A 22,429-nucleotide genomic window follows, 5' to 3' on the forward strand; every position below is an offset into this window, starting at 1 on the left:
CAAATATTTTTTTTAGCTAAATAATAAATATTTTTTAACTTGTTTTCGAGTTTTCAGCAACATTCTATTAAAAGTTGTGTATTATAAGCTTTTACATCAACTAGCTATGTTGTATGCAATTTATTGAATTGTTTGGAAAATGTTTCAAAGGGCAACCTGAAACCGGACCTCTGCTATTAGTGATCATAAATCGTTGTTATATGTATATATATTTCATTGACATTTATTGAAGGTCCCTATTTTTTTTATTTAAATAAATGTATTTGAGCGCTAAAACTCAAAAACTGCATTGACAGTCATGTGATAGAGGATATTGTGACGTCAGAGGAATGAAGCCTTAGCCAAGATGGCGGCTGCTGGAGGAGAGCCCTCTACCCAGAGTGGTCCGGATGATTTGTTCAATCATTTCTACACAGAGGTAGGATACATTTAGGAAATACATGCTACTCAATGTGTTGATATGTAACCTAACATTATGGATTTGACAAATACAGATAATTCGTCCTCTGGACTTGCATTTATGAGGCATACAAACATTGCTAGCTAAAGAGCTAGAGAGGCTAAAGTTAGCTAACGTTAACGGGGCTAGCTAGCTCGCATAACACGGTATGTTAACGTGCTAGCTAGCAATTGCTAACGCTAACAGAGCAGTGTTGTTGATATGACAGAACACTTCTCTGTGATCCTAACACGCACATAGTTTGTTAAACCGCTATTTTGTTTGTCAGTGTAGAGGAATTTTGTTTCCATTTTAAACAGTGGTGAAATGGTTGAGGACTTGATCTGTTGTTTTGTGCTCTGGCTAGCCAGCACAGCAGATTCGACCCTCTTGTTTACAGCTAACTGCACTAGGGTTGGACAGGCTTCCTGTGTAGATTAAGACACTGCGAGATATGACTCGGAAAATGTACCTCAATCCAGGGATGACGAATGCGTTGTATAGTACTCCGAATTGTCCTATTATCCCAACTGTTACACCGAGAAGATTGAAAGACTACTAGTTTTTAGGGAAAATGCAGTTTTCGTCCTAATGCTAGCTAGCATTAGCCACAGCAACCATTATGGAATGGCACATAGCCTTTAACAACAACAGGAGCTGGTTGGCAGACACTGCCATTCCAAAATGGCTGCCTTGGCTTCTGCTACCTAGCATGAAGACCAAACGGACAGTTTACCGTAAAACTAAAGTAATTCAATCTTCTCGGTGTAACAGTTGGGGTAATGGGACAATTGTAGGAGTTCAACACATTTCTCATCCCTGGATTGAGGTACGTTTTCTGAGCCATATCTCGCACCGGCTCCGCTGTGTCTTAATCTACACAGGAAGCCTGTCTGACCCTAGTGCAGCTGTAAGCAAGCGGGTTGGATCTGCTGGCTAGTCCTCTGGCATGAATGTAAACATACTCAGTTCCATCTATCCAACCTTCCCCAAGTGGACTCATGAGTCCCGACAGATAATGCTTTGCCAGCTGGCCAGTGAAAGGGATCAAGATTATGTAAATATCCATTCGCTTGCTAATATGACCATGACTGAACTTCTGTGACCCTACATAATATGACATGTCTCTGTCCAACAGGTAAAGCAGATAGAGAAAAGAGACTCTGTGCTAACCTCGAAGCAGCAAATAGACCGGCTGCTCAGACCTGGGTCGTCCTACTTCAATTTAAACCCCTTTGAGGTAAGTGGCTCGTTCCTGTCACATGCAGCTGTAGTCAATCTATTGTTATTGTGACAAGATTGTTATGTAGAACTGCATTGAAGTGTCCTTAGTACAACACCAGCGACCTCATCAAGAGGTTCAAGTCTCTTGGCGTAATGGCTTCGATGTTGTGCTGACAAGACGCATCGTTGCAGGTTTCAACCCATTTGAGATACTCGCTGAAGGTGCTACATTGGTGTCAGAAGTTAAATGACGTTAACTTTGTGTGACTGTTGCATTTGGGCAAGATGGTAAAGTGCAAGAGTGTGTTTCTCAAAGGAAAAGGGGTAGTGTAACATCCTTTGTACAACACCAGCGACTTTGTCAAGAGGTTTGAATCGCTTGATGTAAATACACTGTGTTGCTTAAGCTATGCAGTGTAAACTTTGCTTCCAGTGAAATGCCTAATTTGAATTTCAGGTGTTACAAATTGATCCAGAGGCAACAGATGAGGAGTTGAAGAAGAGGTTCCGAGCGGTAGGTATACTACATATCTGACAGAAGGTACCGGAGCATCCGGTCTCGGACCTACCGGTTCCAACACAGCTTCCAGGTCATAACACTGTTGAACAGCTAACCCTAGCAGTCCACCTGCACATACTGTACCTGCTATTCACCTGCCCCCTATTAAGAGACTATTTGCAGGGACTCTTTACTCACACATTCATACATACACACTTTCTCTCACTACCATCACTGCTGCTATTATTTATTTGTACTGCTCACTTTATCTACTGTAAATACCTGTCATATTATTGACATAGTACATTTCATAGTAAATACTGTATATTCTACAGTTTATATTTCCCACCATATCTTAAAGCTGAAATCCTTAATGGTGAAACAGCCACGTCCATTTGCGATATTACAACAACAAAGAAGTTAGTGCAAACAACGAACACTGTTTTTTCCCCTCTGACATCATTGCACGCATGAAGGAAGTAGAGGCCGACTGATATGGGATTTTTGGGTCTGATACCAATTTTAGGGAGGCAAAAGTCACCGATTACTGATATATCTGCCAATGTTTTTTTTTTTAGAGATGGAATGAAAAACATAAATTTTTTAACACAATTGATGCTCCAAAAGATTAACAGATACTCTAAATGATGATTTCTTAACTAAGTACTACAGTTAACGTTATTTAAGAACATTCTATTTGTGGTTTACATGATAACCACCAAAAAGCAACTATATCCTCTATAAATACGAAAGTAAATACAAAACACTTGTTCAGTTTACCTTCTTAGACAAATCTTTAAGGTGTACCTATCTATGGCAGTGGGTAAGAATCCATAAGTGTTTGTGCTGAAGCACTACAAGCACACTAATAAACAAGAAGGGCTGAATGAATTAAACTTAGTCACAAAGTAGATTCATTACGGTGCTTTACAACAGTCAAAGGTCATGTAAAGAAACACCTTATGGCAACCTTGCAATGAGAGGATCGTTACTAGTTACCACAGCCACAAAGTCATAAACCCTGCCTATTTCTACAATTTCTCTTAACCATATTGCTGCCCTTATGGCTAACCCTAACTTTAAATTAAGACCAAAAAGCACATTTTTGTTTTTATGATTTTTTTGTGACATTGTGGTAGTGGTAACTAGTGGAAACCCAATGAGAGCTTGTTATGACAAGCACACGCTAGCTCTTTATTAGGACAGTGTTTTCTTACTGAAACCGTAATGTAAATTACTGTTATTCAATACAAAATTCATTGGCTATATATTTAAACTCCAAATGGCATGTGCTGACGACTGAAAACATTCATGCAGTAAAATGGTTACTGCACTGGTTTTAGTCACACACGTTCTAATTTAGCTAGCTAGCTAACAACAATCTCGCCTGAATTATAGATTTGCACCAAATATCTTGCTTTTTGCATATTTCTGAAAACGAACTAAATAAGCCCACTGACATAATAGGGCCCAGACAGTAATGTATCAAGGATGAGTGTTCACTTTGGCGCCAGTCCAGTGTCCGCACAGATTGCTTGCTAGCTAAGCTAACTACCTTCCTGCAGAGCTGCCAACTTTTGAAGAAAGCTTGGAGTGATATTTGCTATGTGAATTTCATTGCGCTCTGGCACAACCCCTAGATGGAAAATGTTACTGTTTGAAAGCTCATTTCCTGCAATTCTATGTATTCCAAATCAAATCCAATTTTATTTGCCACATGTGCCGAATACAACAGGTGTAGACATTACCGTGAAATGCTTACTTACAGCCCTTAACCAACAATGCATTAATTTTTTTATAAAACGAGTACAATAAAACAACAACAACAAAAAAGTGTTGAGAGAAAAAAAGAGCAGAAGTAAAGTAAAATAAAATAACAGTAGGGAGGCTATATACAGGGGGGTACCGGTGCAGAGTCAATGTGCGGGGGCACCGGCTATTTGAGGTAATATGTACATGTGGGTAGAGTTAAAGTGACTGCATAAATAATTAACAGAGTAGCAGCAGCATAAAAATATGGGGTGGGGGGGGCAGTGCAAGTAGTCCGGGTAGCCATGATTAGCTGTTCAGGAGTCTTATGGCTTGGGGGTAGAAGCTGTTGAGAAGCCTTTTGGACCTAGACTTGGCGCTCCGGTACAGCTTGCCGTGCGGTAGCAGAGAGAACAGTCTATGACTAGGGTGGCTGGAGTCTTTGACAATTTTGAGGGCCTTCCTCTGACACCGCCTGGTATAGAGGTCCTGGATAGCAGGAAGCTTGGCCCCAGTGATGTATTGGGCCGTACGCACTACCCTCTGTAGTGCCTTGCGGTCGGAGGCCGAGCAGTTGCCATACCAGGCGGTGATGCAACCAGTCAGGATGCTCTCGATGGTGCAGCTGTATAACTTTTTGAGGATCTGAGGACCCATGCCAAATCTTTTCAGTCTCCTGAGGGGGAATAGGCTTTGTCGTGCCCTCTTCACGACTGTCTTGGTGTGTTTGGACCATGATAGTTCGTTGGTGATGTGGACACCAAGGAACTTTAAGCTCTCAACCTGTTCCACTACAGCCCCATCGATGAGAATGGGGGCGTGCTCAGTCCTCTTTTTTTTTCCTGTAGTCCACAATCATCTCCTTTGTCTTGGTCACGTTGAGGGAGAGGTTGTTGTCCTGGCACCACACGGCCAGGTCTCTGACCTCCTCCCTATAGGCTGTCTCATCGTTGTCAGTGATCAGGCCTACCACTGTTGTGTCGTCTGCAAACTTAATGATGGTGTTGGAGTCGTGCCTGGCCATGCAGTCATGGGTGAACAAGGGAGTAAAGGAGGGGACTGAGCACGTACCCCTGAGGGGCCCCCTTGTTGAGGATCAGCGTGGCAGGTGTGTTGTTACCTACCCTTACCACCTGGGGGCGGCCTGTCAGGAAGTCCAGGATCCAGTTGCAGAGGGAGGTGTTTAGTCCCAGGATCCTTAGCTTAGTGATGAGCTTTGAGGGCACTATGGTGTTGAACGCTGAGCTGTAGTCAATGAATAGCATTCTCACGTAGGTGTTCCTCTTGTCCAGGTGGGAAAGGGCAGTGTGGAGTGCAATAGAGATTGCATCATCTGTGGATCTGTTGGGGCAGTATGCAAATTGGAGTGGGTCTAGGGTTTCTGGGATAATGGTGTTGATGTGAGCCATGACCAGCCTTTCAAAGCACTTCATGGCTACAGACGTCAGTGCTACGGGTTGGTAGTCATTTAGGCAGGTTATCTTAGTGTCCTTGGGTACGGGGACTATGGTGGTCTGCTTGAAACATGTTGGTATTACAGACTCAGTCAGGGACATGTTGAAAATGTCAGTGATACGCATGCTCTGAGTACACGTCCTGGTAATCCGTCTGGCCCTGCGGCCTTGTGAATGTTGACCTGCTTAAAAGTCTTACTCACATCAGCTACGGAGAGCGTGATCACATAGTCATCCGGAACAGCTGGTGCTCTCATGCATGCTTCAGTGTTGCTTGCCTCGAAGCGAGCATAGAAGTGGTTTAGCTCGTCTGGTAGGCTTGTGTCACTGGGCAGCTCGCGGCTGTGATTCCCTTTGTAGTCTGTAATAGTTTTCAAGCCCTGCCACATCCGACGAGCGTCAGAGCCGGTGTAGTACGATTCAATCTTAGTCCTGTATTGACTCTTTGCCTGTTTGATGGTTCGTCGGAGGGCATAGCGGGATTTCTTACAAGCGTCCGGGTTAGAGTCCCGCTCCTTGAAGCGGCAGCTCTGCCCTTTAGCTCAGTGCAGATGTTGCCTGTAATCCATGGCTTCTGGTTGGGGTATGTACGTACGGTCACTGTGGGGACGACGTCATCGATGCACTTATTGAAGAAGCCAGTGACTGATGTGGTGTACTCCTCAATGCTATCTGAAGAATCCCGGAACATGTTCCAGTCTGTGCTAGCAAAACAGTCCTGTAGCTTAGCATCTGCGTCATCTGCCCATTTTTTTAATTAACTGAGTCACTGGTGCTTCCTGCTTTATTTGTTGCTTATAAGCAGGAATCAGGAGGATAGAGTTATGGTCAGCTTTGCCAAATGGAGGGCGAGGGAGAGCTTTGTATGCGTCTCTGTGTGTGGAGTAAAGGTGGTCTAGAGTTTTTTTTTCCTCTGGTTGCACATTTAACATGCTGGTAGAAATTAGGTAGAACGGATTTAAGTTTCCCTGCATTAGTCCCCGGCCACTAGGAGCGCTGCCTCTGGATGAGCGTTTTCCTGTTTAGTTATGGCCTTATACAGCTCATTGCACTCAATCTTAATGCCAGCATTGGTTTGTGGTGGTAAATAGACAGCTATGAAAAATATAGATGAAAACTCTCTTGGTAAATAGTGTGGTCTACAGCTTATCAGAAGATACTCTACCTCAGGCGAGCAAAACCTAGAGACTTCCTTAGTATTTGATTTTGTGCATCAGCTGTTGTTTACAAATATACACATGGCTTAGGCGTATGACCAGGGTGGAAAATTTCAAAATAAAAACCACAGGTCAGGTGTATTCAGGATACTTTGAACATTAAATTAACACAAAAAATTCAGTGAGTTTGTTACAGACATTTTTGGGGGATGAAATTTAAAGTCAATTTTTTTATATTTATGGTTGATGGCAGTGGGAACCAAATCATGTATTTGCAGTGTCCTTGTCCATAGACTGCTTTCAAGGTAAGGACACAAACATTTTGTAATTTGGGTGAACTATCTCTTTAAAATAGGGCTGGAAGAAAGTCCTGCTTGCTAGGTTGGCCTCCCCTGAAGTGCTGGGTGTTTGAAAATGTTCTTGTTATAACAACAATGAATTTCTCAATCACCCAACCTTCAAGAAAAATCAAGTGAATATCAATATTCAGGTGGTTTATGCCTACTAGTTGATGCTCCTTGCCGTCATCTTACTCTACATAGACAAATTATGTGTTTATGAGTTGTGAGTTCCCCTACCATCTCTGCCTAGCATGTGCACAATACTAAAATGTCAAATTATATTTGATTCCTGGAGCATTTCATATCCAATGGCTATTTGTATGACTTATTCAAAACTGTCCATGAAGGGCTGCAAAACTACATAACCTAAATAAATAATAAAATATCCTGAAGACAAGATTACATAAATCTGCCCCTACACCCTAACCCAATTATTGTTCTATTTATTGTTGCCCCTCTAGAATAAAACGTACACTTTTGGGTTCACAATCAGTTTGACCTTTTTTATTTCTTTCTTCATAGTTACAAATCAGGGCACCCTACCAAACCCTCTTGCTAAAACATGCTGGCTTTTCGTTGTCACAGCCTAAACGCCAATCACCAAACGAGGGGACTAATGTGAATTAAATTGACTTTAGTACATGCTGTCAAAAGGCTGAATTCTGCAATAGGGACTGGCGTAACAGCAACCTAATTTTGTTGATAACATTGCACATAGAACAGCGCCACCGTGCTACTCTTTAGAGTTTTATAAACTCAGCGGCGAGTTCTCTCTCTTCAGCTCCACTGTAATCTTGAGGGGCGTTTCTTTAAAACATGCATCCAATCCCCTTCATCCCTTACATAACTAGACCAATCATATGCTTCAATGTGCTGCGGTTCACAGTGCTGTGGCGAGACATGACAGTGATAGAGGTTCAGCTCGTGATGTTAAATTGCAGTTGCAGATGCTCTGATTTCAAAACGATTTGGAGCATAGTTTTAAAGTTAACGTGCTGACTATACAATGGACTAATTAGAAAAATAAAAGCAGTGCTTTTCAATGCATGAGATATGAGGTGTGCTGTGAGAAGAGGGTCAAATGCATGTGTCTCATGGCCAATGCGTGAGAGTGGGCAGCTCTGTTCCTGACTAGATGAGCCTAACTACATTGCTTGCTAGCTGGCCAGCTAACGTTAACCAAGTGAGAATGTGATGAGGACAGGGCTGCTTGCTTGGTATAGTGTACTTTTGATTATTTACTTATTCAAATACGCTGTCACTGGCAAGCTACTCACCGTCAAACAACCATGCCCACTCTCTCTCACCTCGTGGCTTAGGGCAGAATTATGTTCAACGAGCAACACATAGAGCGCCCTCTTAAGGCAACCATTGATTTATTTTTATGACTGCAAATGAGCGGAGTTATTTGTTAATTCAATGTATATAATATCGCCGCTTTATCTGTGGAATAAAGACCGATGCAAATATTTATGTTAAAGCCTTTCACATAAATATTTGCCTATCGGCTGATAAAATGGTCAACTGATTGATTTATCGGTTAGGCGCAAGAAAGAATAGCACTACGTATTGTAATTTTATTTTTCATGCTACTCGCACTCCTCAGCTCCGCAACAGTAACAAAGGTGGTGGGGCGGCAGTGGCACTGTTTCCGCCCAATGCAGATTCCATCTTTAAAGCTCTACTGCCTTTATTTATATTGCGCCTTTACTACTTATTGCCTTGTATTATAATTTTTATTTTGAGTTCATATTTCACTGCACTGTTGAGAGCTCGCTCGCAAATAAGCATTTCACTGCACCGTTTACACCCCAATGTATCCTGTGTATATAACAAATAAACTTTGATTTGATATCGTTGATTCTCACACTGATGAAAGCGAACTATTTTCTCCTTCCATTTCAGTTGTCCATCTTGGTCCATCCAGACAAGAACCAGGATGATCCAGACAGAGCACAACTAGCTTTTGAAGGTAGAAATATGATTGCAGGCACAGTATGTCTACATCAGTTAGCCTAATACATTCAAAGAGTTCTTAACAACCCCAATCCCACTGTATTTCTAGCTGTGGACAAGGCATACAAAAACCTACTGGACCCGGAACAGAAGAAGAGGGCAGTTGATGTGATCCAAGCAGGAAGGGAATATGTTGAACATAATGTGAGTAAATAACCGCCTGTCCCTCTGTTCACACCTCTCATAGGTAGAGTAGCTTCCCAAATGGCACCCTATTCCCATAGGGCTCTGGTCAAAAGTAGTGCACTATAAAGGGAATAGGGTGCCATTTGGGACGCAACTTTACTGTACAATTGTATTAATACTAGTGATGCCACTATTACAGTTGAGTTCATGTATTGCAGTTGAAGTATCATGTGCTGTGGCATCTTTTTATTGCAACAGATGAAAGAGAAGAAGAAACAGCTGAAGAAGGATGGGAAGCCTCAATTCGTGGAGGAGGATGACCCAGAAATGGTATTGACAAGTGGTTAAATAAATGTGTAACAGATGTAAGGCTGTTTTTGAGATGGGCTTATTGTTATATTACTAAGTTAACCACTCTTCTCTTGATCCTCAGTTCAGACAGGCGGTGTACAAGCAGACTATGAAGCTTTTTGCAGAGCTTGAAATCAAGAGGAAGGAGAGGGAAGCCAAGGACATGCATGAAAGGTAACGGTGTCATTTCAGTCAACTGAATATTTTACATGAAGCATTTGGAGGTACAGTGCCTTCAGAAAGTGTTCATACCTCTTGACTTATTCCACATTTTTTGTTTTGTTACAGCCTGAATTCAAAATGGATAAAATTGACATTTTTCTCACCCATCTACACAAAATGCCCCATAATGACAGTGAAAACATGTTTTTAGACATTTCTGCAAATTTATTGAAAATGAAATATTAATTTACGTAAGTATTCACACCAGAGTCAACACCAGAGCTTTGCAGACCTGGACTGTACAATATTTGCACATTATTCTTTTAAAAATTATAATGTGCAAAATAGACAGCCATTTTCAAGTCTTGCCATAGATTTTCAAGATGGTTTGAGTCCAAACTGTAACTAGGCCACTCATGAACATTCAGAGTTGTCTTAGTAAGCGCCTCCAGTGTATATTTGGCCTTGTGTTTTACGTTATTGTCCTGCTGAAAGGTGAATTTGTCTCCCAGTGTCTGTTGGAAAGCAGACTGAACCAGATTTTCCTCTAGGATTTTGCCTGTGCTTTGCTCTATTCTGTTTATTTTTATCCTAAAAAAAACTCCCTAGTCCTTGCCGATGACAAGCATACCCATAACATGATGCTTCAAAATGTGAAGTGGTACTCAGTGATGATGTGTTGGATTTGCCCCAAACATAACGCTTGTTGTTGATCCATCCTCAGTTTTCTCCTATCATAGCCATTAAACTCTGTAACTGTTTTAAAGTCACCATTGGCCTCATGGTGAAATCCACGAGCGGTTTCCTTCCTCTCTGGCAACTGAGTTAGGAAGGATGCCTGTAACTTTGACGTGACTGGGTGTATTGATACACCATCGAAAGTGTAATTAATAACGATATTATAACCACGATCGATAAAAGACAGTACTGTGCAGCCGTGTTCATCGACCTGGCCAAGGCTTTCGATTCTTATTGGCAGACTAAATAGCCTTTGTTTCTCAAATGACTGCCTCGCCTGGTTCACCAACTACTTCTCAGATAGTTCAATGTGTCAAATTGGAGGGCCTGTTGTCTGGACCTCTGGCAGTCTCTATGTTGGTGCCACAGGGTTCAATTCTCGGGCCGACTCTATTCTCTGTGTATATCAATGATGTCGCTCTTGCTGCTGGTGACTCTCAGATCCACCTCTACGCAGACGACACCATTTTGTATACATCTGGCCCTTCATTGGACACTGAGTTAACAAACCTCCAAACGAGCTTTGTCATTTACAAAATAGCCTCCAACACTCTACTGGATGTAGAGCAAATTGGATGTCGTCTATCACAGTGCCATCCGTTTTGTCACCAAAGCCCCATATACTACCCACCATTGTGACCTGTATGCTCTCGTTGGCTGGCCCTCACTACATATTCGTCGCCAAACACACTGGCTCCAGGTCATCTATAAATCACTGCTAGGCAAATCCCCGCCTTATCTTAGCTCATTGGTCACCATAGCAACACCCACCCGTAGTATGCGCTCCAGCAGGTATATCTCACTGGTCATCCCCAAAGCCAATACCTCCTTTGGCCGCCATTCCTTCCAGTTCCCTGCTGCCAATGACTGGAACGAACTGCAAAAATCTCTGAAGCTGGAGACTCTTATCTCCCTCACTAACTTTAAGCATCAGTTGTCAGAGCCCATCTGTAATTAGCCCACCCAACTACCTCATCCCCATATTGTTATTTATTTTGCTAATTTGCACCCCAGTATCTCTATTTGCACATCATCTTCTGCACATCTATCATTCCAGTGTTAGTACTAAATTGTAATTATTTTGCACTATGGCCTATTTATTGCCTTACCTCCATAACTTACTGCATTTGCACACACTGTACATAGCTTTTCTATTGTGTTATTGACTGTACGTTTTGTTTATCCCATGTGTAACTCTTGTGTTGTTGTTTTTATCGCACTGCTTTGCTTTATCTTGGCCAGGTCGGAGTTGTAAATGAGAACTTGTTCTCAACTGGCTTACCTGGTTAAATAAAGGTTAAATAAAAATACATTACATTAAATAATGTCAACATTCTCAAAGGGATATTCAATGTCTGCTTTTTTTTTTTTTACCCATCTACAAATAGGTGCCCTTTGCAAGGCATTGGAAAACCTCCCTGGTCTTTGTGGTTGAATCTGTGTTTGAAATTCACTGCTCGACTGAGGGACCTTACAGACAATTGTATGTGTGGGGTACAGAGATGAGGTAGTCATTTACGTTTTATGTTAAACACTTATTGCACACAGTGAACCCATACAACTTATTATGTGACTTGTTAAGCACATTTTTTTGTCATTTAGCAGACGCTCTTATCCAGAGCGACTTACAGTTAGTGAGTGCATACATTATTTTTTATACCCCCATGGGAATCGAACCCACAACCCTGGTGTTGCAAACTCCATGCTCTACCAACTGAGCTACATCCCTGCCGGCCATTCCCTCCCCTACCCTGGACGACGCTGGGCCAATTGTGCGCCGCCCCAATTGTGCGCCGCCCCATGGGTCTCCCGGTCGCGGCCGGCATCGACAGAGCCTGGATTCGAACCAGGATCTCTAGTGGCACAGCTAGCACTGCGATGCAGGGGTTGAATACTTATTGACTTATTGACTCAACACATTTCAGCTTTTCATTTTTAATTCTTTAGAAAATATTTTGAGAAACATAATTCCACTTTCACATTGAGGTATTGAATGTAGGCCAGTGACTCAAAAACGTAATCTAATACATTTTAAATTCAGGCTGTAACACAGCAAAATGTGGAAAAAGTCAAGGAGTGTGAATGCTTTCTGAAGGCACTGTATATCGTTCATTAAATATAGAACATATCAGCACAAAAGACTCACAATGAGTGCAGTTACATGTACACAATAATGCGATTATTGTGGATAGTCAGATTAATATAATAGTTCATTTAAAACGTTTACATGCTTCGCAAGAAGAACGATTTCCCAAATAATCCTGTTTACGTGGACGCATCTGAAATCTACCTGATGGCACTCTGATAACTGCAGAAAATCGGCAATCAAAATAAACGTCCTACCACAGCGAACATGTTATTTTTGGGAAGCATATTTGATTCTGAGTTTGGACATACTGTATCAAGTTTGTATGTGAACTACTTCTAAGACGCATACGTTGTTGTTCCAAACACACTTCACTCGCACTAAAGAGGGAGGCTCACTTGGCTGGTGCTAGCACAGGTGCAGATCAAACACACAGCTGGAACACCGTTTTAAGGTGTTTACATGTCCTAATAATTTGAAAGATTGCTCAGAAAACCAGGTGTTTTATCGGCGTATGCTTACTTTGACTTTGAGTTCTGCCTACTGCCAGTAGTTCTGCCTATTGCCATAATCAGTTTAATATTTAATTATTATTGTGCTTGTAAACATACTCAATGTTGGGCCTCCCAAGTGGCGCAGCGGTCTAAGGTGTCACGACAGACCCGGGTTCGATCCTGGGCTGTATCACAACCGGCCGTGATCGGGTGTACTATAGGACGGCGCACAGCGTCCGGGTTAGGGGAGGTTTTGGCCGACTGGCTTCCTGGTTTGTCGGGTCATGTTTCGGAGGACGCATGACTCGACCTTCGCCTCCGGAGCCCGTTGGGGAGTTGCAGGATGAGACAAGATTGAAATTGGGGAGAAAAAAATACTCAATGTTATTGCGTGCAAGGTAGGTATTGTTTGTAATACCAGTCTAATATTTTGGGGAGAATTATAGGGAAAGTATTCAGACCTCTTGACTTTTTCCACATTTTGTAAAAAAAATCCTCATCAATCTACACACAATACCCCATGACGAAAAAGCGAAAATAGGTTTTTAGAAATGTTTGCAAATGAATTAAAAATTAAAAATATAAAATACGTATTGACATAAGTATTCAGACCCTTTGCTATGAGACTCAAAATTGAGCTCCGGTGCATCCTGTTTCCATTGATCATACTTGATGTTTCTACAACTTGATTGGAGTCCACCTGTGGTAAATTCTATTGATTGGACATGATTTGGAAAGGCATACACCTTTCTATATTAGGTCCCACAGTGCATGTCAGTGCATATGTCGAGGCACAGATCTGGGGAAGGGTACCAAAATCTTTCTGCAGCATTGAATGTCCCCAAGAACACAGTGGCCTCCATCATTCTTAAATGGAAGAAGTTTGGAACCACCAAGACTCTTCCTAGAGCTGGCCGCCCGGCCAAACTGAGCAGTCAGGGAGGTGACCAAGAGCCCAATGGTCACTCTGACAGTGCTCCGGAGTTCCTCTGTAGAGATGGGAGAACCTTCCAGAAGGACAACCATCTCTGCAGCACTCCATCAATCAGGCCTTTATGGTAGAGTGGCCAGACGGAAGCCACTCCTCAGTAAAAGGCACATGACAACCCGCTTGGAGTTTGCCAAAAGGCACCTAAAAGACTCTCAGGCCATGAGAAACAAGATTCTCTGGTCTGATGAAACCAAGATTGAACTCTTTGGCCTGAATGCCAAGCGTCACATCTGGAGGAAACCTGGCACCATCCCTATGGTGAAGCATGGTGGTGGCAGCATCATGCTGTGGGGATGGTTTTCAGTGGCAGGGACTGGGAGACCAGTCAGGATCGAGGGAAAGATTAACAGAACAAAGTACAGGGAGATCATTGATGAAAACCTGCTCCAGAGCACTCAGGACCTCAGACTGGGACGAAGGTTCACCTTCCAACAGGACAACGACCCTAAGCACACAGCCAAGACAATGCAGGAGTGGCTTCGGGACCTCCCGAGTGGCGCAGTGGTCTAAGGCACTGCATCGCAGTGCTGGCTGTGCCACTAGAGATCCTGGTTCGAATCCAGGCTCTGCTGTAGCCGGCTGCAACCGGGAGACCAATGGGGCGGCGCACAATTGGCCCCAGCGTCGTCCAGGGTAGGGGAGGGAATGGCCGGCAGGGAGGTAGCTCAGTTGGTAGAGCATGGCGTTTGCAACGCCAGGGTTGTGGGTTCGTTTCCCACGGGGGGCCAGTATGAAAATAAAAAAGAATAATGTATGCACTAACTGTAAGTCGCTCTGGATAAGAGCGTCTGCTAAATGACGTGTAAATGTAAAAAAAAATGTCATTGAGTGGCCCAGCCTGAGCCCGGAATTGAACCCGATCGAACATCTCTGGAGAGACCTGAAAATAGCTGTGCAGCGATGCTCCCCATCCAACCTGACGGCGCTTGAGAGGATCTGCAGAGAAGAATGGGAGAAACTCCCCAAATACAGGTGTGCCAAGCTTGTAGCATCATACTCAAGAATACTTGAGGCTGTAATCGCTGCCAAAGGTGCTTCAACAAAGTACTGAGTAAAGGGTCTGAATACTTACGTAAATGTAATTTCAGTTTTTAAAAATATTTAATACATTTGCAAACATTTCTAAACTATTTTTGCCTCGTCATTATGGGTTATTGTGTGTAGCTTGATGAGAAAAAAAAAGAAGATTTTAATCGATTTTAGAATAAGGCTGTAACGTAACAAAATGTGGGAAAAGTCAAGTGGTCTGAATACTTCCCGAATGCATTGCACATGGCCCTCAGAATGTCTTTGTGGTCTTCTTTTTGTGTCCATAAGGAGGGAATACCATTCAATGTTTCATGTTATTTTTCTCCTCAGGAAAAGGGCAAGAGAGGAAGAGATTGAGACGGCAGAGAAAGCTAAGCGAGAGAGGGAATGGCAGAAAAACTTTGAGGTATGTTGAAAAAAGGGCATAAAATACATTTTAGTATTTTCTTCTTTGTTAATTATATTTTGACCAGAAAACTTTGATCAACATCACCCAAAATAAGATGGGATGAGGAGAGATGGAGTACCTACTCTTGAATAACTTCTGGCTCTTCAGTTGTTTAACTGAGATTCAGGGATATGGCGTTTCCACGAGCAGCAGGGTGAACTGCAGATAGTCATACTTGTTTCAGAAGTCGGCCCGATATTGCTGTTTACTTCGTGCATAGCTGACTCTACCTTATATTTTCACAAGGAAACAAGGGATGGCCGAGTGGACAGTTGGAGGAGTTTCCAGGCAGGCAAAAGCAAGGCAAAAAAAGAGAAGAAACCCCGGTCCTTCCTGAAGCCTCCTAAAGTCAAGATGGAGCAGAGAGAGTGATGTCTGTTGAGGTGTGATGGTTAAGGATACTACCCAAAGGCTACATCCCGATTCTCCACCCTTTTCCAGAAGTGTGTACTTGCACACTCCACGTCATGTTTAAAAGCATAGGAGTGGTGTGTAAGCATTGGCTGGAGGGAGTTTCCACCATTGTAAAAATTCCACCATTGCAAGTGCACACTTCGGAAGAAGGGTGGAGAATCGAGACAGCCCAACATTCTTACTTGTACTTGACAGTGCATCCACCTTCCTGAGAAATGTAGTTTTGTGCTCGTTTTTTTAATGTACATAATTGTGATCTGCAACCTCCATGAGCGCATCACACTTACTGGTCTCAATCAAAGTAGAAAAGATGACAGGAAATCTTCCATTTCTGTAACCACCTTAGTTTGACTGGACTTTTTGTGCTGTATCCTTTTTTTTTTTTTTTTACCTTTAAATAAAAGCTTGTTTGTTACAAGCCTATTTTGTGGTCTACCAAGTATTGACTCTGAAGCGAGGCAATCTAGTTGAGGGTAGAATAATGAAATCCTTAGCTAACGACTGCCTTGTATTTGTGTTCGTCAATAGGTACAAGATGCTATAACATGTTATTAAGGAATTATTCCCTTACTGTGAAACACAAGGAGAATATCCAGCCACTCTTGGAGGACAATGGAAGTGGTTTACTCCTCTATTCAGGCACCTTGGTTGTAGAGTGAGGTAGAGGGTATCCCCACATCTCAAGTATCCCTCTCTCTTGCTTTGCCATCCAGATTATCTGCTCATCCGAATGTGAAATCCACAGTGGGTTGGGATTCCACTACACAGACGCAGCTTCCCGATTGGCTTCCTATTCCATTTATAGTGCACTACTTTTGACCAGAGCCATATGGGTCCTGGGCAAAAGAAGTGCACTAAATAGGGAATGGGGTGTCATTTGGGACAGAGCCAGAAAGTCCACTCCTATTCCCATGATGATGCCTCCTCTGACTCTGTATTCTCCAATACATTAAAATAAGTTACCCCAATTTACCATTGGTCGTGACCCACTACCTATCATCTAACCACTAGTGTTCTTCCTTAATTAGCAGTAGCATTGTGCATCCATTCTGTTGTCATATAAAATGTTTAATTGCAGCAGTGTTTCACTCAATCTACAGTACCAAGGAAAGTTGCGGCCTAGTCTGTCAGAGCTGTTTTTCTGTCAGTTGAACTGTAATCGTTACACTATATCAATAAAATTGTCCAAGATATTCTTAAGAAATAGTCAGGTCATCTATGAGTGTGATCAAGGCAAAGGGATTCGTCAGTTTGTTGTCTGTAAGTGAAGCATGATGAGGCCAAGTTTAGTCTTATGCAACATTTTGTCTTTAATAATCAGTCATTTGACAATACATTAAATTGCTAATTTGGCAAAGACAAATACACATTCATTGTGACAGAGCAAAAAATTTCTACCAGCACTAAATTTTCTCTACGGCTAGAGACAAAGAAAAGATGAAGCAATTGAAATGCTTCTTCACATTCCAGATTCTCTGGACACCCACATGGTCGGAGTTTTGAGGCATGTCTATGCAGCTGCATGCCTATCGAATCGATGTTTGGCTTTGTGTGGTGCCAGGGCATGTATAGCTTTGCTTTAGCTAATGGATAAATGTTTATTGGTAGGCCTATTTGGTCATAATTTTCTAATGTTAAGCCTATCATTTCTCGAAGCTATACAAGGTGTAGCAATGCTGCCATTTTTAGACTGCTGGCGATAATGTAATTACTTGTTCAGTAATGAAAAGTTGGAAATTAAAACATTGCAGATTGTAAAATACGTTTTTGATGCAACAGCATACTAATCAGCTACCAATAATGTTTTAGAATATTCAATTGCATGCATGACATGAGCTGTCCTTGCGCTCTAGTGCTGAGCAACAACTGAAATAGTGTTAATAATTATGGTTAATAAGTGATAAGCAGTAATTGGCAGTCACTATCATCATGGGACTGTTAATAATTGTTTTATTCTGTGTTACAGCATTAATCCCACATAACACATAGTGCATTTAATGTATTTTTTAAAATATCGAAACCGAAATTGAAAACGTGATTATTTTTTAATATTCAAACAGACTTCCAAAAGCACTAATCGCTCAGCACTATTGAGCTCTCTCCCAGCTTGGATAGAAAGTTGTTGTGCATAAAACCAGTCTATTAATGCCAAATAATGCAGTCAGTCCATCCTCAAAACATTAGCTTACTAGGGATAGTTTCATTATGCAGTGTACTATCTATAGCTATACTGAACAAAAATATAAATGCAACAATTTAAAAGATTTTACTGAGTTTCAGTACATATAAGGAAATCAGTCAATTGAAACAAATAAATTAGGCCCTAATCTATGGATTTCACATGACTGGGCAGGGGTGCAGCCATGGGAGGGCATAGACCCTCCCACTTGGAAGCCAGGCCCACCCACTTGGGAGCCAGGCCCAGCCAATCAGAATGAGTTTTTCCCCACAAAAGGGCTTTATTACAGACAGAAATACTCCTCAGCACCCCCTCTCCCCCCTCCTCAGATGATCCCTCAGGTGAAGGTCCTGGGCTGGCGTGGTTCCACGTGGTCTGCGGTTGTGAGGCCGGTTGGACGTACTGCCAAATTCTCTAAAATGACGTTGGAGCCAACTTATGGTAGAGAAATTAACATTCAATTCTCTGGCAACAGCTCTGGTGGACATTCCTGCAGTCAGCATGCCAATTGCACGCTCCCACAAAACTTGAGACATCTGTGGCATTGTGTTTAGAGTGGCCTTTTATTGTCCCTAGCACAAGGTGCACCTGTGTAATGACCTTGCTGTTTAATCAGCTTCTTGATATGCCACACCTGTCAGGTGGATGGATTATCTTGGCAAAGGAGAAATCCTCACTAACAATAAACAAATTTGTGGAACAATTTGAGAGAAATAAACATTTTGTGCAATGGAACATTTCTAGGATTGTTTTATTTCAGCTCATAAAACCTTGGCATGACCCTGGACAACACCCTGTTGTTCTCTGCTAACATCAAAGCAGTGACCCACTCCTGCAGGTTCATGCTCTACAACATCCGAAGAGTACGACCCTACCTCACACAGGAAGCAGCGCAGGTCCTAATCCAGGCACTTGTTGTCTCCCGTCTGGACTACTGCAACTCGCTGTTGGCTGGGCTCCCCGCTTGTGCCATCAAACCCCTGCAACTTATCCAGAACGCAGCAGCTCGTCTGATTTTCAACCTTCCCAAGTTCTCTCATGTCACCCGCTCCTCCGCACACTCCACTGGCTTCCAGCTTCAAACCCTACACCCGAGCACTCCTCAGGTCTCTTGGCCCTCCTGCTCAGCCCAGTCCAAGCTATTCTCTGGCAACCCAATGTTAGAACCAGTTTCCCCCTGAAGCTAGGACAGCAGAGTCCCTGCCCATCTTCCGAAAACAGCTGAAACCTTCCGAAATCACCTCGAACTGTCGGTGGCTCATCATCATCAGTAGCCTACTACCGGCTAGCACTAGCAGCAGCACAGCGGTCGCTAATGTCGAACCAGAGCAAGAGCTCAGAGAGGAAGATGCAAATTCGGATTCAGAGCCTGATTCACCCCAGCCCTTGCTCTTCCAGAGTCTCAAAGAGATCAGCATGTGGACCTACTGCGTGTGTGTGTGTTTAAATGATGATGCTGCATTGTGGCCTGAGGCGCTGTCTGACAGAGGTGTGATCTTGTCAAAAAGGACCCAGAACAGATCAAAGATAATTTATTCCCTCAAATTGGGGACCCAGTCCCTCGAACATTTAGTAGTGACAACTATGAAAAAGTGACAGAAAAATTACACAGACATGGCTTGTGTATTAAAGTAAAGCTGATGCAGCTTTTTGTTTTTGTTGTCGCAATTTTGTAGGGAAAAAAATTGACTAATTTGAGCAGTGATGGTTTTCATTACTGTAAGAAATCGGGACCAATTTAAAAGCACATGAGCGTTGTAGGCCTACTGAGCATTTGCAAAATATGAAGAGCTGGCGCCACCTTGCGGTAATATTCAAAACAGGCACAACCATTGACGTAAATCAACCAGACCGGTGGCGAGGTGGATCTCATTCTGACAAAGCCCCTGCGAAGAAGTGCTGGCCTGGTTGCTCTGGGTGTTGCCTATTTCAAAAGGTACTAGGGCTGGGGTTCAAGTTCTCATTTCATCTTCTGTAGTTGTTTTCACGTTTCATCTATTGGCTCTTACGTGTGTGTGTGGATAGATGGATAACTCGGTTAGTCAAAGTAGAGGGATGGATGACTTCTAGCTAGCTCACTAGCATTTCCATGATGACCCAGGACCATTACCCAGTGAAATTGGGAATCAACTCAGACCTGTGCTGCACAGTAAGTCCACAGTTAATTTGTTCTCACAGCCTGGTATAAAAAGTTTAAAATACTTCTTATTGTTCATTAACATTTTTTCCAATTGATCTGATCCTTCCACTTCTCCATTTTCTCCCTGCCTCTTTGCAGGATGATGTCAGGATGTTTGTGTTCCTCCCTGATGAGGTCACTGCCAACATGACCCTGGTGGAGGAGAGCCTAATGGCCGAGTTTGCCCAGGACCTATCAATGACCCTTCAGATTGTGCAGGTGGCCGTCACACTGCCTTCCTGGAGTTCAGCTACTCCACTGACCTGCTGCCTCTGCTCACTGACTAGGGTGAGTACTCATTCATACCACCTCAAAACTTTAGGAGTAAAGTAAAAACTTTTTTGGGGTTAAATGTGTACGGATGTGTAAGTTCTTCAAATCAAATTTTATTTGTTACATACACGTGTTTAGCAGATGTTATAGCGGGTGTAGCGAAATGCTTGTGCTTCTAGCTCCGACAGTGCAGTAATATCTAACAAGTAATATCTAACAATTTCACAACATATACCCAATACACACAAAACTAGTAAGGAATGGGATTTAAGAATATATACATATGGACAAGCAATGACAGAGCGGCATTGACTAAGATGCAGTAGAATATTATGGAATAGAATGCAGTATATACATATGAGATGAGTAGTGCAAGATATGTGAACATTATTAAAGTGACTAGTGTTCCATTTCTTAAAGTGGCCAGTGATTTCAATAGGCAGCAGCAGCCTCTAATGTGCTAGTGATGGCTATTTAACAGTCTGATGGCCTTGAGATAGAAGCTGTTTTTCATTCTCTCTGTCCCAGCTTTGATGCACCTGTACTGACCTCGCCTTCTGGATGTTAGCGGGGTGAACAGGCAGTGGCTCGGGTGGTTGATGTCCTTGATGATCTTTTTGGCCTTCCTGTGACATCGGGTGCTGTATGTGTCTTGGAGGGCGGATAGTTTGCCCCCGGTAATGCGTTCGGTAGACCGCACCACCCTCTGGAGAGCCCTGCGGTTGTGGGCGGTGCAGTTGCCGTACCAGGCGGTGATACAGCCCAACAGGATGCTCTCAATTGTGCATCTGTAAAAGTTTGTGAGGGTTTTAGGTGCTAAGCCACATTTCTTCAGCCTCCTGAGGTTGAAGAGGCTCTGTTGAGCCTTCTTCACCACACTGTCTGCGTGTGTGGACCATTTCAGTTTGTCGGTGATGTGTACGCCAAGGAACTTGAAGCTTTCCACCCTCTCCACTGCGGTTCCGTAGACCGCAGTGGAGAATCTTGTGGACTATCTTGTCTTCTAGTCTTTGATTGCAGGAGTGCATCTCTCTCTCTCTGTATCTATCTCTGTATTTTACATTTTAGTATTTTAACAGACGCTCTTATCCAGAGCGACTTAGTTAGTGAGTGGATACATTTTTATTTATTTGTGCCTTGCTCAAGGGCAAAACGTAAAAAAATGTCACCTAGTCAGTTTGGGGATTCAAACCAGCAACCTTTTGGTTACTGGCCCAACACTCTTAACTGCTAGGCTACTTGCCACCCTCTCTCTCTGCATCTGTCAACTTTAGAGTAAAGTAACTATAATTAAAAAAATTATGAGGGAAGATATGTGTAAGGTCTATATAACGGGTAAATATCAGAAGTGGAGGGAATAATCGCAGTTTCTAAACTGTCAAGTACCTTCTGCCCTCCCTCTCTCCAGGTCCATCTTGATTGGTTGCAGGACACAGACTTGATGAAGATCACCACTCAGGCAGCAAAGCTCAGCAGCCTCAATCACAAGGTGGCACACACACACACACACACACACACACACACAAAGCAGCACTTAAGAGGAGACCAGTCAATAAATATAATCAAATCCATTTAAATTACAGGTTGTAATGCAACAAAATAGGAAAAATGCCAAGGGGGATGAATAATTTTGGAAGGAACTTTATTAATATTATTAATCTTATCAAAGGAATTTAAAATAGAGTAATAGTCTGTCTCCTCTTATCTATTTTCCTGCCTCCTTGTCTTCTATGTGGTGATGCAAAGACCTTTACTAGTGAAGGGAATTTCAAATCTTTTCAGTCTGCGTTTTAAATATCCTTCTCTGGCTCAGTCTGGTCTCTGCCTGGGGCTTCCAAATCACTAAGTCCACCACGATGAGAGGCTCAATTAAAGATGTTGCAAACCTGCTGTATTTGAAGCACCCACACCCTTCTGCCCAGTTTCCCTGATGTTGTTATAGCAATCAAGCAGTTTTTACCATCCCTGTAACTGTTGTTCTGCATTAAGATCGTTTTCTAAACTAAACTCAGCAAAAAAAGAAACATCCCTTTTTCAGGACCCTGTCTTTCAAAGATAATTTGTAAAAATCCAAATAACT

The 22,429-nt window shown here is 42.6% G+C and overlaps 1 protein-coding gene across 1 annotated transcript; it reads left to right on the plus strand.

Annotated features, from left to right (window-relative positions):
• Positions 1 to 315: 315 nt before the first annotated feature.
• On the plus strand, positions 316 to 16,918 carry LOC121571427 (dnaJ homolog subfamily C member 8). Its single transcript, XM_041882870.2, has 9 exons — positions 316 to 418; positions 1,578 to 1,679; positions 2,121 to 2,177; positions 8,769 to 8,835; positions 8,929 to 9,023; positions 9,264 to 9,335; positions 9,439 to 9,530; positions 15,187 to 15,262; positions 15,551 to 16,918. Exons 1-9 carry the CDS (start codon positions 347 to 349, stop codon positions 15,674 to 15,676), a joined length of 759 nt encoding a protein of 252 aa, XP_041738804.1. The 5' UTR covers positions 316 to 346; the 3' UTR covers positions 15,677 to 16,918.
• The last annotated feature ends 5,511 nt before the right edge of the window (positions 16,919 to 22,429 follow it).

This window comes from Coregonus clupeaformis, chromosome 8 (assembly GCF_020615455.1).
Source record: "Coregonus clupeaformis isolate EN_2021a chromosome 8, ASM2061545v1, whole genome shotgun sequence".
Classification (NCBI taxonomy): domain Eukaryota; kingdom Metazoa; phylum Chordata; class Actinopteri; order Salmoniformes; family Salmonidae; genus Coregonus; species Coregonus clupeaformis.

What these genes read in the sequence shown, in the direction of transcription:
- LOC121571427 (XM_041882870.2), top strand. Translation starts at nt 347, where the DNA reads ATGGCGGCTGCTGGAGGAGAGCCCTCTACCCAGAGTGGTCCGGATGAT. An exon ending in TCAATCATTTCTACACAGAG is followed by an intron (nt 419 to 1,577) that starts GTAGGATACATT and finishes TCTGTCCAACAG; the next exon opens with GTAAAGCAGATAGAGAAAAG. An exon ending in AGCACAACTAGCTTTTGAAG is followed by an intron (nt 8,836 to 8,928) that starts GTAGAAATATGA and finishes CTGTATTTCTAG; the next exon opens with CTGTGGACAAGGCATACAAA.